General features: G+C 38.7%; 1 protein-coding gene across 5 annotated transcripts in view; it reads right to left on the bottom strand.

Moving 5' to 3' along the window:
• thrb (thyroid hormone receptor beta) overlaps positions 1–18,966 on the bottom strand; it is a 98,204-nt gene that overhangs the window by 14,287 nt on the left and 64,951 nt on the right. For 3 of the 5 annotated variants that reach the window (XM_028036179.1, XM_028036180.1, XM_028036181.1), the window contains 2 exons: positions 15,308–15,372; positions 13,707–13,757 (listed from right to left, as the gene is read on the bottom strand). In XM_028036179.1, coding sequence (XP_027891980.1) covers positions 13,707–13,757; positions 15,308–15,314 — 58 coding nt within the window. In that variant the 5' untranslated portion in view covers positions 15,315–15,372. Of the gene's footprint in view, positions 1–13,706; positions 13,764–15,307; positions 15,373–18,966 lie in introns of those variants that run through there. The other 2 variants (XM_028036182.1, XM_028036184.1) reach the window with 1 other exon arrangement.

Genomic DNA, 18,966 nt, shown 5'->3' with positions numbered 1-18,966 from the left:
TTAGATATATTTATTGAGAAAGCACAACCAATTAAAGTGTACAATCAGCGTACAATATCATTTCACTTTTGATTGAGAAACAAGCTACAAAAATAAACTCACCCACTCTGTCCATGCAACAATACATACAGTAAAAATGATATTTAGCATTTCACTTGACACAGAGATTTATAAGGTCAAATTATGAGGAAAAAATTACTATAATAGAATCATTAAAAGATTTGAAACAAGGCAGCTAATTTTGATCACTTTCATGGGGACAATATCCATCCATCCATCCATCCATCCATCCATCCATCCATCCATCCATCCATCCATCCATCCATCCATCCATCCATCCATCCATCCATCCATCCTTTTTACTGTCTATTACTAATTATTAGCACATGAGTAACATGATGAGGTCATGGTCCATTTCAGATAATATGCTTAGTCTGTACTCAGCCATATTGATCAGGCTCCCTGTTCAGTAATGAGGGGATAAGCTTTAATGCGATCAAGTCTTTTTATTGAGATTCTGAGGCAGAAACATGAGGTTGCAGGAAGCAGAACACACTGAGCAACACACACTGACCTGTCATATTTATTTCAGCAGCTGATGTTCAGATGATTGACATAACCTCAGTGATTCCAAAGCTGAGCACAAGAAAACATTTGAGCTAAGAATGACAACCAGATCCAGACTGGGAGTCCCAGTCTGGATCCTCCAGCAGTTGCTGGTTCTGATGAAGCAGTTGAGATGCGTTCAGGTACCATCCTGTATCAGACAGAGGTGGAGTGAGCTGACTGTATATGGGCAGAAAGTGTTTCAAATGCAGGCTGTTGTTTTATGATGACCACAGCAGCAAAAACATTTTCTCATAAAATCACAAAATGTTCTGTGAAGAGGTTTTTAGCACAATGAGTCTGTGAGGTTTGGACTGTTTCTAACTGCAGCAGTTATGTGACAAAGTTTATGAAATGTACCTTTAGATCACTGCTAATAGAGACTTATTTAGCTGTTCCTAACTCAGACAGGTTATAGCACAGTAAACATTAACCTGCTCCAGTTTGTTAAAATGTGCTCTGTTCTAAAGTTTGAAATAGTTACAGTTCAAAACCTGCTGGCATTTCGTCTGCCTCGGACAGACCGACACAACGCTTCCTCTCTTTGACTAATGATTCTCTATGTTTTTCTTTTTCTTACCACTCTTATTAAGCTAACACTGTTTTAAAACTACAGTTGTGAGACTGTTTGCAGCTGTTGCATCCAGAGTACCTGAGCAGGTGGCCTGAATAACCAGGAAATGCTAGCTGTGCTCCTACTACTGAAAGGTCAAATATTTTACCAACCACAATTACTCAGGGTCTGCTGCTAGATTTAGTGTTTCTTTTATATTTCTTTGCTACAAAAGAAATGTCAAAATCAACATGAAACTAAATTTTATTGGGAGTTTTGTTATCAATATGGTAAATGAATTTCTGCAGCAGCGATAATAGCGGCATCTGCTTCCTTTTCCACATAAATACTGGACAATGATGATATTTTTCTTCAGGTTTTCTCGCTGAGAGAATCTCCCTCCAGCTGCTGTCCAGCAATAACAATTTTTAAAGCAACCTGAAGATGAAGCTCTGATAAGAAAACTATTTATTTCAGTTCAGTTAAATAAAGATCGCAATTCTTTTTGCTGGTTAGAGATAAGATGATTTAACAAGCCTCCTGTATTTTTGTGTTTCTTAGAGAATCAAGGGAAATAATAATAAAATAAACAATATTTATTAGAGGAATACAATATAAATGCCCTTTATAGTCCCATTCAGCTGAAATTCAGGTTGATTATTGATTAAAGTTTAAGATTAAGACTAGGTTGTTGTGTGCGCGCTCACGTCCCTCTTGAAAATGAGACCTACATCTCGCTGTGGTTTTACCTGGTCAAATGAAGAAAATAATAAAAACTGACCAACACAGCCACTCAGTGTTAACCTGGGAATCTGAGGCAGGACTACATAAAAACTGTTTCATGTATAGAACAGCACAGATCTCTGTAAACATGCCACATCTAACAAGAAAAGCACTAATAATTCTTGCTCCAATAAACAAACAAACTATTATACTTTGAGAGACACTTTAATTCCCAGCTAGATTATGATCAGCACAGGCGCTGATAATCCAGTAATGCAGCTTAAACCTTGAGACAAAAAGCCTGACAAAGTGATTATGGGTCCAGATATAATATGACGCTTAAAGTGTCTTAAATTAACTTAAACGTTGACTTGTGTTGAAGTAACAAGCAGCAGTGCAGAGTGGTGGCTTTTTAATCTCATTAGCTGCGGAGTACAAAAGGACTTGCATTATCAGGATGCACTGTTGTTTGGCAGTTTACGCATATGCTGCATCATTAAGCCTCACACGAGCCTGACGTTAGCGATGTGTGATGGTTTACCAGCTTCAAACCGTCGTGAGCTGTGTAAATAGTTTACACAGTAAGCAGCTGCTGTGTTAAAGCAGCGAGCTCAGAGTCCTTTAATTAGTTGACTCAGAAAAATGTAAATGAACGTAGTTAGATGAGTAACAACTATTCCAATCTAGCAGCTAAGTGGATTCATGGCAAACAGATTGCTTCATTTAAAAATACTTAATTGATCGTAAATGAAAATGAAATTTTATTGTAAGTCATTGATTCAAAATTCTTCAGTTATTCTGAGGGGTATAATTTTCACAAAGTAATACGAAAGATGTTAATAATTCAATCCAACTCATGTTCAGTCCTCACCAGCAGTGACTATAACAACATTAAACACAACTCTGGTGAGAACAAGCTGTTCCGTACTTAGAAGCAATGCTGCTACTGAACTGAAATCCTACATTAGTTGTTATTAATTTAACCATTTTATTGCTTTTACAAGTCAGTCATGAGCAACAACAAAAAAATGCAAATCTTGTGATGTAACTAAATTCTACAAAACAATGACAGTTAAATAAAAATGTGTAAAATAAAATAATTGACTGCATAAATATTCCCTCCTTCCAGTCAGTATTTAGTATTTGCCCCTCTGGCTCCGTCCCAGCAGGAAGTCTGTGTAGATCGCTCTCAGTCATTCTGTTCATCTGGACGGTGCACTTTTCCTCCATTCTTCCTGCTAAACCCTTCCAGCTCTGTCAGGTCAGCTGTGAACAAGTCTGGACTTTTACTAGGACACTCCAGAACCTCCCACTTGTTGTCCATCTCTGTATCTTTAGCTGGAAGCTTCGGTTCGTCGTCTTGGTGGATGATAAATGTTCTTTGAAGCCATATTTCTCTGGCAGATGGAAACTAACTGTCCTCCAGGATGTTTCTACATTTCCCTCAGTTGGTCTCCATTCCACTCATTGTGTTGTAGCACCAACTGGCTGGACCTCTGCTAGGTTAAGTCAATCACCTTAAAGGGGGTGAATATTCATACAATCACTTTTTTTATATTAATATTATTTTAATAGAAATCAGTTTTCACTGTAACAGAATTTGTTTTTTTGTCAAAAACCACCAAATTTAGTTGATTGTGATTAATTTGTTAAAGCAATAAAACGGGTAAGACATGGCAGGGTTGAATACTGTCACTATTTGAGATGGTTTTTTCTTTCCAGGTAAAACATGAACATTTATCACGATCAAATAAAGTTGGGGAAATCCCATTTTAAGGTGAATTGTATTTTAAAACCAAAATACCGTAGCTAATCAGTTTTAAGTCATAATTCTAGGTACTGCAGTAAACTTTAATGCAGGACAAACAAAATAATCAACAGAATGGTTCTGTATAAAACAGGGAGAATAGCAGCCTTGTTTGGGTAAAAATTATCTGATCTCTTTATTCTTTATCCTTTTGTCTGAAAAGATTTTTTTTTTAGCTGAACAGCTCACAGTCTCCAAACAAAATGGTTTGGATCAGTAAACCAAAAACTGAACCCGGCTTAAAGAACCTCTGAGTCCCACGGTGGGGAAACAGCTGCTTTATGAGACTTCATTTCTACTGGAGCAGCAGCTAAGGGACATTCACACTGCAGCAGAAGACTGATTATGAAAAAATAAATCTGAAAAAGCATGAGATGGTGAGGGAGTCAACTGACCGACACGCTTCCACCAGGATGCTGTTCCCAATGATTTTGATTTGAGACGGTCTGATGTCAAACTCTCCTATAGAAAGCTGTCCTCACTTTATTTTTCATGTTATTACCTGTACATTAACATCAAAATCACTGAATTAAAAATATTGCAACACAACACGGAACAGTAGTCTGCACTCAGTCACAGTCCTCATCGCTTGAATAGAATATCTGACAGGGAATTATGTTTCAGATGCAACGTGTTCATGTTCTGTGTTCCGGTTCGGACGTTCAGAACGACTTCCTGTCCTTTACATCCACAACTGATGTAATGTGGAAATTTGTGACCAACACCAGAAAGATCAACGTGAGGAAAATCATAATTCATGCTGGCATCACAGCTGCTCTAGTGCTTTTAGCAGCTCAACAATCCGTAGTTGTTGTCCTCTGCCTTCATTTACATCTGCCTCTGACTACGAGACAGAGACAGGTCTGGGCTGCAGACAGATCACTGATGGGACAAGAATACTTCCATGGAGTCAAAGAACATTATCTGCTTTAAAAATCAGAGGACATGTCCACCATGTCCATCTGACACTTCCTATACATTTACAATAGATAACTTGTGTGTCTTTGCCTCTCTAAGCTTTAGTTTGGCTCACTCAAAATGTTCTACTTGTTTAAATTCTACAAAGCCGGTTATTTAATGACAAAGTTACATAAAAGATCAGCTCACATTTAACACATTTAATCTTTTTATTTTTAAAACACACACACCGTTCTGAAAACATGTTATGTATTAGTGTTACTGCAGTTTTCGGTCCTGTATGTTGAGCTGTTTGACCTATGATGATCCAGATTCTAATGATACAGAAATTTATCTAAAAAAACAAAAACAAAATAAAAAACACAGACAGTAGTGCTTCTACAGAAATCATAGTAGAATTCAATATTGAAATATTATAATTTCAATTTTAACTACAAACTCACTTAAGATGAGAAAAATTTTGAATTTATTAAAGAATATTAATTGGAGAAGTTGTATATCATTACTTTGTTAATCTCACAGTAATATTGGCCTTATGGATGTTTAGACAAAGCATTAAAATAACCTAAATGACATTCATGGCAAAATGAATGTTTTAATGTAACTAAGGAGTCAACATGAATATGTTAGAGAGGCTTAGCGTGGGGTTAAGGCTGGGTTAATTCAACAAGTGTCACTGTGTCACATTTGGATTCAATCAACATGCAGCAGCTTTTCAGAGACAGGTCCTATGAGGCAAATCTGCTTGCAAAGAGGGCTTGATACCAGTTTAACTTTTTGATGAGGTGATGTCCTTGACTGGGCCTAATCTTGTTTGCAGTTTCCTTAACAACTGTCGACAAACTGTTAAGCATCCATCAGACAGTTTAGGGCAAGTCAATACTGAACCAATCTGTTGTCTGATCTGGCTGCACCTTACGGTGGGTTTCATGTCTGCCTGTGCTCAAACTATTCCCCTTATGTTTTTATTTAGCTGAATGTTTGTCAGACAGATGATAATATCTTGTGTATAGCTGTAGAAAAAACTAAATCTAATAAGTCATTTTAACACACGGTTTAGCCGATCTTTTATGTACCGTAGTCATTAAAAGCTGCTGTACAACTGGTAATGTATGCTTAAAATCAGAACTTATTCAGAGCATCTGCATGTAAATAAATTTAGTTTTTTTATATACTTGCAGAGCTATAAAACAATTCAATTAATTTGATTAAATTGAGATTTTTTTTTCATCAGATTCTAATTTAAAATAGGGTCTTGATTTTTTAAATAAATTTTAAAATGCTATTTTATTATAACAAAAGTTATAAAAAAAAGGTTCAGAAATGCACGGCACCTTCTGAAGCATAGCTGTCAGTTTTAAACAAATGAAGGTAAAATGTGATGGACTCACCTTACCGGTCAGAGAGATCTGCATCACTTCGTTCTTCTGAACATGCTCTAATGAAAAAGAGCTGGAAATCTGTTTCCACAGGCAGAATGCATGTTATCCTGGCAGAGTAAACACCTGGAGATCCGTCTCGCGGCAGACTCCAAGTATTCCTGCCACACAGGTGGATGAAGCGCCATGGCCTCTCTGTTCCAGCTAACAACACACTCGCTCCTTCATGCCTCTGTTTCCTCATCATTTTTCGCCGCCGTGCCGACGGGATCATAGTTTCCCAGTCAGAGGCGCCTAGCTGCAGTGGCTCAGCAAAGGGCTTTTACACAAATATATTCCCTCCCTGATTGATCACTTTGCGACTCAGGGGTTCAAAGCCGGTCATGAACAATATTTGGATGTCAAGCATCTCTTCCACCCAGGGGCCCTCAATTAACACGACGCCCCGTGCCAGATGTCCCCGGCTAGTCCGTGTTACCTGAGGAGGCCACATTAGATGAACCTTTCCCAGTGAAGTAAGCCCAGGGGAGCAACAGAAGGCTCCCAGGTTGAAAGTTGAAGTTGGAGCGGATTATCCGCAACGTCCCCATGGCTCTCTTTCATACTACTCTAGTGTTTTTGTGTCAGAGCGGTCGTCAGCAGCTCTGTTTCACTGAGAGTCTGACAGCGTGTCACCGAGAAAAATACCACTAACCTCCAAACATGCGACTGCTACACAAAGACTTTTTTCTATTCCTTTCACAAAACAGCCAATATTTGGTAAAGAGTCAGAAGACACACTGTTAAAAAGCTGATCTTTTAGAAGGTTCAACTTTTAAGGTCAAGTGATGCCGGCTCATTATGCAACTCTGCAGCTATTCTTAACATCCCAGTGACTGCAACAAAAACCAAAAGTAGGAAGCACAGCTTTACCAGATAACAGGCATTTATTGTTACTGTATACATTATGTATATATTTCTCCACTCTTTTTTCACCTTGATTAAAACTACCACACCACTAACTTCACCAGATAAACTTCCCATAATCCTGTGCTGCATCGGTATCACTGTCACATGACCAAACAAACACATTTGTCACATCACATCAACCTCCTCCCCTCCTTGTCCAAAAACAAACGGCAACAAGATGGTAAAAATATCGATTGTTAATATCAGTCTTATTTATTGATATGTTAGAAAATGACTAATGTTGACCAATACCAATTTTAGTGCTGATACATGATGGATCCCTAACATGTTGTGTTCTACTGGTCACTCTTAGTGGAGAAAAATTGTAAGCATGTCACCAAACATAAAGTCATTATATCTTACATACAAACTGCAATTACAAGATATGTTTATCCTAATTTTTAAAATCTCAACTCCAACTTTTGTTTCATACATGCAAACGTTTTCTCCTATAAAACTATGACTATGTTTAACTGTGTGTTTTTCCAATAGATTTTTTGATATTACTTCCAGGACTGAACCCAGCACAACCAGGACACCAACTCTTCTTCTGCTGAGGGACTAGATTTAGAAATGCCCTCTACAGTCAAACTGGGGTTTACAGGAAGAAATGTGTTTGGGTCAGCAAATTAACTTAAAGCTTCATAAATTACAATCAAATTCAAACATTTCTAAGTTGTCAAATTCTTGTTGGAACCCTAATGCAACAGTCAATTGGCAAGAAAGTCATGTGCTCCATCTGCCACCTGTAGGCTCTGCATTAATACTGAACATAGAAGCCTGGCACGCTGCTGTAATGTTCACACTGTGTCAGAACCACAGAGTTAACAAACTGTAAGTGCTTCCAGAGTTTCTCTTTAATTTTATTTTTAGAAAATTTTATTTATCTTTAATTTTATTTTTAGAAAATAAAATTAACGACAAAACAACAGAAATTATCATTTTAGTCCTCCTGTTTAAACTAAATTCTGAGAATATTATGAATGGATACATATAATTATTGTCCTGGATTCAGTTCAGCTTAAGTCTGTTTTTTAGTTTATGTCAAGGGTGTCCAAACTTTTTGCAAAGAGGGCCAGATTTGATCAAGTGAAGATGCCCGGGGGCCAATTTTTTGATTTTTTTTTTTACCCCTCCAGGGGGTCTTTTGTGGGCTCTAGTGTCCCTTATGTGACAGTAGGCTGACAGGAAACAGGGAAGGAGAGGGGGGAAGACATGCGGCAAATGTCATCGGGTCCGGGAATCGAACCTGCGACGGCCGCGTCGAGGACTCAAGGCCTCCAAATACGGGTTGCCCTACGCCACCACGGCACGCCCTGGACATTTTTTAACTACAAAAGTTTCATGCAAATACACAATTTTCATTGTCACAATTATCTTTATTTTTCAAATGACAAAAAAACCAAATATAAGCCACTCAGGCAAATGAGAACAACTCTAAAAACCCAAATTCTGCCTTTCTTTCATATCTGGAGAGTCAGATAACATTGAACAAACTGTATGAAATACCTTAAATTTACATGAGTTTAAAAATATCTTTGCCTCAAGAACATTTTAAAGAGGAGTTAAAGTAATGCAAAGTTGTCTGTTATTATTAAATCTTAAAACAAGTGAATTTTGCTCGTCATTTACTATATCTACAGGTTCATAACCAAATCTTACTCAAGAGTTTAATAAAAATAAGTGCCATAAATCCAGGTGCATAAATGTTCTTTTGGCTCTTCACTGCTGATAGTGACAGACGTTGCCGTTCAAAACACTCAGTTTCATGTCCTCAACTCTCAGTGCCACACTGTTACTGCCAGGCAAACATTTTTCTCAAATTCTTGCTTCTTCTCAGGGCAAAATGTTCTCCACCATTTTCATAACACAGTCTTTGATAAATGTATCTTCAGTAAAAGGTTTGCCATGTTTAGCTATTAACATTAACTTCGTAGCTGCTTTGGTGGTATTTTCTTTTGACTCACAGGCCCGCGTGAAGAATCGCTGTTGTGATGCCAGTGCAGCATGGCGTTGCTTCACTTTTTCAGCACGGTCACTTCCTGTTAGCTTGTTGTATGTGTTAGCATGTTTAGTCTGGTAGTGTCCTTTTACATTGAAATCCTTAAACAAGGCAACCGTCTCACAAATTAGACAAACACAATTGCCTTGATTTTCAGTGAAGAAGTATTGTAATTCCCATCTCTCTTGAAAGCGGCGGCCTTCACTGTCAACTTGTTTTCTTTGCAGTGGCCATGGCAGAAATGAGCGGAGAGCGGTTCGCTGCACGGAGGCAGACTGATAGTATTAAAGTGGTGCTGCCACCATTTGGTGAAAGGAGGAATTACAGTTTCAAGTTTTATGATTTATTTATTCTGTTTCACGGTGCAGGCGGGCCATAAATAATACATTATAAAACCGAAGCTGCGGGCCGTATGAAATCTGACCGCGGGCCGTGATTGGCCCCCGGGCCGGACTTTGGACATGCCTGGTTTATGTGTTTATTTCAAACATATTTACATTTATAATTCAGATGCCATAACATATTTAGATAACTATTTGTTTGAAAAGGAGGAAGGCAAAAGTATAAACTTATTTGAACTCTTTCTTTTATGTGTATTATTTTTACACATTCTTTATTTACAGCAAAAAAAAAAAATCTAATTAAAAACAATAAAAACCAACAAAATAAAATAAAAATAAAAAACACACAGCTATATATTCCTAGAATGTAATTCAATTCAATTTAGTGTTTCCAGGTAATGGTAATTCACAACACATACCATCTCAAGGCACTTGAAAAAAGAGCTTCAGTGTGTGGATGCTCTAGTTTCTCAAAGCTCATATTGGATTACAGCAGATGAGCCTGGTTCTGGTTCTGGTTCTGCAGGTGGTTTCTTCCTGTTAAGTGGGAGTTTTTCCTCTCTACTGTCGCTACATGCGTAATCAGTATGAGGGATTGCTGCAAGGTCAGTGACTCGATGCAACCTGTCAGGTTTCCTTTCCTCCGGTTTGAATAATACACTGAACTTGATGTATTGTTTGATTATACTGTATATTATATAAGGTTATATACAGTATATTTCTGCATACAAACTGCATGTTTTGAGAGAACATTTGTTGTAAACGTCAGAACAAACATATTTAACTGGTTAAATTTAAATAAAAATGGCTTCCTCTCCACTAACTAATCCAATATTTCTGATGAAAATACTTTTATTACCTACCAGTAAAACAGATTTTAAAAAATCCAGCTACAGCCAGAAACATAGAAGTTCAGATAAAATTCAAAGAAAGGAACCGGACATCTTGTCTAATCTGTAAGTTTGTCATTGAGGTTCTGATTTGGGAAGTTTAGTCATTTTGATTTCAGCAGTGTACGTATCATCAGTTTTAAACCAGATGAGCTGGGTGTTAAGCTGTGTCCAGTTCGGCCATTTCCCCTCCCTCACAGAAGCTGCTGTCCTCCTGGGTCTGACTGAACAGACTGAACTGATCCAACACATTCTGGTGTTTGGAGAGTTTTTACGTCATAGTTTCAGTACTGTGTAGAAAGTGACTATGGTAGCATGTTGACTATATACAAATCATAATCTATTAAATTAAAAATAAACTACAGAGTGGGCTAACAAGTCAGAACACTACATTAGTTTCTCTTATTTACTTTCTTTCTCCAACTACCCAATTATTTAAGTCAATTATTATATAAATAAATTTGATATCAGAGTAATCTACATTAAATAAGAAAACGTCTCTTTGGGATTATTTCATAGATGATTTCCTTTCTTTTTACCTTTCTTCCTGCTGTAAATCACTGCATCACTTTTTCTTTCTTTGGACTTCACTGATAAAATGAATTACAGTAGCTATAAAAAGTATTCAAATCCTTGGATGTTTTGACCTCTTACAATTCAGTCATGAGCAACAAAATGTGACTTTTTTGATTAAAAATGACAGAAAACACATTTAACAGAGAAACAGTTTTCAAAGTGAAAATTGAATGATAATGAATTACAAATATTGGCCATATAATAAGTGTAAATTAGCATAAATATTTCCTCCTTCTAGTCAGTATTTAGTATTTGCCCCTCTGGCTCCGTCCCAGCAGGGAGTCTGTGTGGATCGCTCTCAGTCGCTCTGCTCATCTGGACGCTGCACTTTTTCTCCATTCTTCCTGCTGAACTCCTCCAGCTCTGTCAGGTCAGCTGTGAACAGGTCTAGACTTTGACTGGACCACTTCAGAACCTCCCCCTTGTTGTTTTCAGATTGTCTCTGTGTATGTTTAGCTGGAAGCTTCAGTTCGTCATCCTGCTGGATGATAAATCTTCACTGAAGCCGAAGCTCTCCGGAAGATGGAAACTAACTGTTTGATTTATCAGCAATCATTTGACCTTTGACCTTTCCAAGCCTTCCAGGAGCTGCTGGAGACGCACCACCACAGCACGATGCTGCCACCATCATATTTCACAGCAGGGATGTTATGTTTGTGGTAATGAGAAGTGTTTTTGTCCTCTAAAAACAACATCTTAATAAAAAAATCTCATCAGACCAAAGAAGCTTCTTCCTCCTGACCATGGAGTCTCTTCCCACGTACCTTTAGGCAAACAAACTCTAGTCCAGCCTCGATGTGAGTTTTTCTCATCAGTGACTTCCTCATCGCCTCTCTCCCATAAAACTCTGACAGGTGAAGAACCAATGATTGTCTGCAGAGTCTCTCCATCTCAGCTGCTGCAGCTTGGAGCTCCTTCAGCGTAGTCATGGTAACCTGGTGTCTTATCTCACTAGTCTCCTTCACGTAGACTAGATTGTGAGGACGACCTGTTCTTTCGTGTCTTGATGAACTCTGGGGGATGTTCATAATTTTTTTCCGTCTTCATCCCCTGACTTATACTTTTCACTAACCTCTGATTTGCTTGGAGTGTTCTTTAGTGTCCATGCTGTTGTGGTAACCAGGAATGGACCTTCCAGAACCAGCTGTCTTTATACTCCAGTCGCTGGGTTCCATTCCACTCACTGTGAGGCTTTAAGTCAATTACTAAATATATTTGATGTCAGCTGGTCTAGTTCAGCAACCAGCTGCTCTAGCAACCAGAACTAGAGCAGCTAATTGCTGCTCTAGTTCAGCAACCAGCTGAACTAGAGCAGTCACTTTAAAGGGGTGAAAACACTTATTTATGTCAAAATATTTGTATTCATTAACATTATTGTGAAATCAGTTTTTACCTAAACATCAATAGTTTGTTTTCCAATTTATTTTGTCCAAAAAGCCACATTTTGTTGAGCATGATTGATTTGTAAAAGCAAGAAAAGGGTAAAACATTTATAAGAACTGCACAGAGTTAAATAGTCTGGCTTTATATTAACTATTATTTTCATCTAATGACTCCTAATTAAAGCAAAATCACTCTGAGAGACTTCCTGCTGCATGAAATGGTTTGGAGTGAAAGCAGGAGCCACAGAGAGAGGAAGCCTGCAGGAGGCTCAGCCACAACCCAACTCTGGATGAGATGGACAACAGCCAGGAATTCTGTTAGGAAATGACTGGAATGAATCCCAGTTCTGTCCAGGTTCACCTGCACAATTTCAATTCTTCAGAAAAACATAGTCATCTGAGGATATGACAATAAGACAAACAGTTTTATGCAAGATGACCTCCTAGTGAAAATACATTATCTGAATGGATCTGAAAGCATGAAAAAGTTCGGAGAACACAGCGATTCAGAATGAACCTGGGTCGTCTGCAGTGGTGGCATAAAGCAGCACATTAAACCTAGACTCACATTTCACTGTAGGACACAGTGGAGGCGTAGTCATGATGCGACGGTGCAAAATATTTTAGACACAGATGCTTGAGGCATCATAAAATGTTGGGTTTAATTTGGAAAATGGAAAGTTTCAGAAACCATCAGCACACATGTAAGACGTTTCTGGACTGGAGCAAAACAGTCAAAATTTATTTAAGTATTTGATGAAATGATTTAATCAGATATTTGCAATCGAGGCCAACCGGTGCATCTGGGCTTGTTTTTCAGCCTGGCTTTTTTCCCCCAGTCTGATGGTAGTTGAAAGAACAAGGTCATGGATCCAAGCGGCTCAAATCAGCTTGCTTTTAAGACAGTCTGTGTTTACCCTGGGGATGTGGTAAGGAGCTCACTCTTTCAGGGGGCTCAGGGTGCACATTACCCTTTCACACTAAAAGGGATAGTGTCAAGGTGACTGGGACATCTGAGCAGTTCGTCTCCTGGACATCATCCAGGCCAAGTGTTTGAGACAGGTTGGAGCAGGAGGAAGCTGCGGGGACACCCAGCACACGCCAGGAGGATAATGCCTCTCGATTGGCTTGGGAACGCCTTAGTGTCCTCCTGGAATAGCAAAGAGGAGGCAGCTCGGGTGACGGAGGTCAGGCCGCCTCCACCCAGAACGCCTGAACCCACACAAGTGTTGGGGAATGGAGAGCTGCATGATGATAACGGCCCTTAATGTGTCTTAATTCCTGTAACCGCAACATGGAACGTTTATATAAACTCAACCTGCAGATATGAATGCTGAATGACTAGAGCTATGTGTTGTGTAATGAGAGCACCCTTAAGCTACACACCACTTTCTAGATCTCTCTAGAACGGGTGAGGAAGACCACTTCAAGAGCAAAAATCAAGATTTACAGGAAAGTAAAGAGACTGAAAACGAAAGCATTTCTTCGGTTTCATGTCAACCTCTTTTTAAAAAATTTTTTAGCAGAAATGCTCCCAAGTTCACTCAGACAGACAGGAAGAAAAGGGAGGTGAAATATTACCGTTTTGAACAGCCTCATCCTTCCAGCGGGGGGAGCATTTCTCTGCAGGCTCTAAAAACAGATGGGGAGAGGCAGTTTACCAAAGCAGGCCATAGCTCAGTAAAACAGGTTAGAGACAGACAGAGCAGCTGCTCTGCTTTCATATGCAATCAGAAACAGAGAGGATGCAGGCCTGTCAGACAGGAGCTGCAGCAGCCTGCTAACCCAGCAGCATCCCAGTCATTAGCTCAGCGGCTGAGTTGGTGTTGCTTTCAGGGTGTAACAGCAAGCGAGGGGATTGGGTTCATTTCCTCGTGCGATACACGTGAGCTTGTGTCTGTTTGGTTCGATAACATATGTGCCGGATCAGAGGTGTTTAGTGGGACGACTAAATCCACACGTGACGACCAATTTACCTCGTACATTATCTCTACTGACTAAATGCATCTAGCGGCACATACTGTACTTGCCTGTTGAATTTAAATGGACAAGCTGTTAGCGCGCTGCTGCAGCCCATATGTCCCGCACACAGCGAGCTGCAGCGTTGGCAGGTTGCTTTCTGGGTCTGTAAAGGCATTCTGCTGCAGGAGTTTCTGGTATTTTCTCTGGGGAATGAGGAAAGATGTCAAAAACTTTTATGTTCAGTAGGTTTTTCAAGCTTGTAGCTGTTCAAGCTCAGATTAATTGGAAAGTTTAAAAATAATTCTAGAAACTTCGTTTTAGAGGTTTACGGCAGGTGTTACTACTACTATAAATGATAATTAACGTTTTATTATGTGCATAATAATATATATGCACTATTATGTATTAAATGGTGACTGCATTACAGTAAAGACATCAGAAATGTAGATAAAGTTGAGTTTAAACTGAATTTGATCTCATGACTCGTTAGAAAAAGTGAGTTCTGACAGCAGACCTGAGTCTGGAGCAAGCCGACTGATTTTCAGGACTCAATTCAGGGCTTAAAACTACCAAATTATTAATTCAGTCACTGTGAACAGAAACAGATCATTCAACTCCTCCTTAGAAGGCTTAAAGTTCAATTTGGAAACTTTTGCAGAGGGTCACAGCAGCAGATGACACGCTGTGCTGCGGCGCGCTGAAGGCAGCGAGGCCTCAGCGTTCAGGGAGTCAACTTCCTGGACAGACAGGAAATCAGCTGCTGTCAGGTGGACATCAACGGGTCTGAATATTTAAACTTCATCCAGGTGTAAATCTGATACATGGGAGCAGAACCGCTTGTAGGACTGGATGCTATCACCATTTTAACCAGGACTCTGTCCTGCATGTTTACAGTGTTTCTTACTTACATGAATAGCTCACTGGCATTTTTCTGCAGCACTTGTTGGCATGGCGATGAGTGAATGCAGTCATTTGAGTCAGGTGAGCTGGAGCAGGGACACACCTGAAACATGCAGGACCTGAGGTCCCGGAAAACCCGGATAGATCTGCTGCTGCAAAGCTTCTAAAAGCAACTCCTGGGATTTTATGTAAAATAAAATGTGTCTTTAAAGAATGGAGTCCTTAGTTTCCTGTTTAGGATGGATTTAAAGGTTTTTCTGACGTAAATTCTTTGTGTGTGGTCGTGGCCGGGCGCTGCTGGGAGGGCTGCAGGATCTTACCTGACATACTGGTGGGCTTCAAGGCCAGGATGACATCCTCAGAGCCTCCTCAGACATCTGGGAACCTAGCAACCAGAACACAGCCAGGAGTCAGTGTGTCCTCCACTCACCCTCCTTCACTTTCATGTCACCACAACATTGTCTGCCATTTTATGTACAACACTGGATTCTAAGTGGGAAAAAATGCAGTTAAAGTGCAATCTCATTATTTAACTTAGTACAAGGCATAACTGTTGTTTCTGTGTTTATTTCAGGTGTAATTTGCAGTAGTTTCTTAAGAAAGAATCAACCTTTTACAGGCCTTGGCACTTTTTCTGCATGGTTTTGTCAGTGCACAGCGACATCTGGTGGTTGATCCTAAAATATGTCTTTCCACAACCCAAGAACATGCTAACAGGGATTACAGAGCTTCAGCTCTTCTGTTTTTTGTTGTCATTTATTTCCCACATAAACTACTACAGTACTGTAAGTTAGAATTAGACTTTTTTTCTTTAAGTTAATATCTGGAAATGTTCTAAAGCGGCGTTTCCCAATTCCGGTCCTCAGGCCTCCCTGCCCTGCATGTTTTAGGTGTTTCCCTTCTGCTACACACCTGGATTGAATATATGGATGATCAACAGGTTTCTGCAGCACTTGATGGTCATGCAATCATTTGAATCAGCTGCTCTGGAATAGAGGCACATCTAAAACATGCAGAGCAGGGAGGCCTGAGGACTGGAATTGGGAAACGCTGTTCTAAAGTGTACAGACATATACCAGAAGTCACATTTCTACACTTATACAACTAAGTCATCTCTGTTTGAATACAACACGTTTCCCTTCACTGCACTGATTTGATGAATATAGGCTTTACAGACACATGTACTTCACACCTCCGGGTTCTAATGAAAGCAGTCAGTTCTACCATGACAGTGTTTGAGGTATGGTAGGTGGTCCATATCACAGTAACATCTATTAGAATGGAAAGACTTGAGGATTCTCAGAATGAACACGCAAGACGCTTGTCTTGCAAGTTTTCCTTGAGAAAAGTTTGTAATTGTTCCTCTTTAATAAAATGCATAGCCTTTAGCATATTAGCTGATCACATAAATTAAAGGCAACATCTGTGCTGTTAATAAGAAACGGCCAAATTTATTTTCTACCGGTCTTTGACTTGGCCACAGAGCGCCACTGCACATCTATACTGCTCAAGTAAAAAAAAAAATCAATAAACCTAACACAATATTGGATGAAATTATCCAGTTTAAGGAATTACCAATAATCATTTATTTTTAAAAATATTCATTACAATAAGAATTCTGATTTATTGTTGTTTCAATACATTCTAATTTATGATGCTTAAAGCAAACCCTAACTCGCAGGGTTACTGAAAATTTTGTTTATGATATTTTTCTCCACAGTTTGTACCACAAGAATATCACTAAAATGACAAAATTTGAAGATATGACTAAATGCAGTTACTGTGATAGGCTATAAATTACACTGGTGGTGTCCTGAAGATGCCTGTTTCAAAAGGAAATGTTTTTCAAGGGCAGCGTTTGTGTTTGTGGCGCCATGAATGCTGTGTCAGAATTCACAACCATACAGTTACCTCAAAAATAAGCAATAAATAGTTTTTATTATCTTTTCTTAGTTAGTAGCACCAGGAGATATAGTGATAAGATTTTAAGTCCGTATTGCCCACAGCTAATCCAGATGTGTTTTGTTTTTCAGTCACAACCACATTGTACAGGGAAACTTCGGACAGCGCTCAGAGCTAAGTTGATGAAGAGTTATTATGGAAAAATCACAGAAGCCTGCAGCCACTGATAACCCAGACTCTACTGACCAGACATTTTTAACTCAGTATCTAGTGACTGCAATTTGTCAAAGTAAAAACTTCTTGGATTTGAAAAAAACTAATATATCCCAGCAAATTTTTAAATATTGATTATATATTGCTTGTGCTCAAAATGCAAATCCCTTTCGTCCCACTAGCAGTTGGCACATATGAACAGTTCTTCATATCTTCTGTAATATTCCGTCCAACTATCCCATTACAGATTTGGGAACATCAAGTTCATGGGCATCAATATTTCTAACAGGCTGAACACAATTAAATGAAATCCCATTACAACCATAAGAACTCTCCCTCTCTCACTGATGGAAAAAGTGTCTGCAATCAAAATGATGGTCCTCCCTAAGATTATCTCTTAAATCTTTGTTATGGTTCTATTTAAACCTCCCAGCTTGATTTAGATTTGGCATAGCAACCAAGCATCCATATAGAAGTGTCAAAAACTTAGAAAAGGATAAATAGTAAGCATGAAACAACCCAACCTTTATAAATATTAGAATATGTATTAACAGTGGATATGGAAAAATACATCAGATTTGTAAAAATCTATCACCCTCCGGAAAGACAATAACCAAACACTACGCAGATAAATCTGTATGAGATATTGCTTTATCCTCCGTTATATTAAGCAGCAGAGGTGTTTTAAAAGCATAGATATCCAGTCCATCCCCATCTGAAGGGAATATCTTAAAATAACCCAGTTTCAAATTCTCCCATGCAAACAAACACATTTAGAACAATCCAGACATCCTGCAGTATGAAAGGGTTCTGAACCTCTCAACACAGAGAAGCAAAGAGGTGAATGATTTAGAGAATATGATGGACATGAAAGATTTCATCTGATTTATTGTTTTAGTAAACTATATACTATTGATAGAAATGCATCATAAGCTAAAACATCCATCCATCCATCCATCCATCCATCCATCCATCCGAGGGGTGTATGTACCCTCCAATGAGCCATGAGTATCCTATCAGTTCATGGTGGCTAGTTTTGTGTTTTCCTGTAGCTTCTTTCTTTGGTTCATAGTTACCATATGATGTTGTGACTCATGTTTAATTACTTGGTTTGAGAAATAGGTTTGTTGCTTGAAGCAAGACGCCATATTCGTTTATTCTAAATAACTGGAAAGGATGGAATCATTTCTACTGCTTGATCATGTAACAGGCAGCTGTCGGGTTTTACTTTACTGTTTCAAATAGACTCAGAAACCAAAGAACATTAGCTGCAGGAAGGACTGTCACAATAAGTTTTGTTAGGTGATAAATTGTCCCAGTAGTTATTGCAATGAACAATATTGTTGTTTTGATACGATTTTCAAGTAACATCATGGTGATGGCATAATAATCCAAGTACATACTCTCAAAGATCAATAAATGTTCATTTTTAGCAAACATTTAACATTAAAACTAGAAGACAATTTAAATATCCAAAACAAAAATCAGCATATAAAATGGATACTGGGATTGCTGTAAACAAAACTGGAGTTCAAAATGAGCCTGGATGAGACCAAGGAATCAGACTGAAGCCTTTTGTCATTCATTCTTTGGTAGAAAGACCATCAGGCAAATGGAACTTATAGAGCTTGTTATAATTTGTCATGTGTTTAATTGATTTATTGTTTAATACAGTTCGTCAATATAGAGTTGAAAATTAATAAGTACGCCCCCTGTCTTTCATCTAGTTGAAGCCAAAACCAGAGCCAGTGATCAGTAGCAGGAGCTGGACTCTGTTCATAAACCAACTGGTAATGACTGGAGGGATGTTGGTCCTCTCTGCTTTACACAATTTTCTCATTTCATCCATATTAAACTTTTCCTG

Source organism: Xiphophorus couchianus, chromosome 13 (assembly GCF_001444195.1).
Source record: "Xiphophorus couchianus chromosome 13, X_couchianus-1.0, whole genome shotgun sequence".
Taxonomy (NCBI): domain Eukaryota; kingdom Metazoa; phylum Chordata; class Actinopteri; order Cyprinodontiformes; family Poeciliidae; genus Xiphophorus; species Xiphophorus couchianus.
Note: the sequence above shows the minus strand (reverse complement) of the source record. Positions and strands in the feature narration are given on the sequence as shown.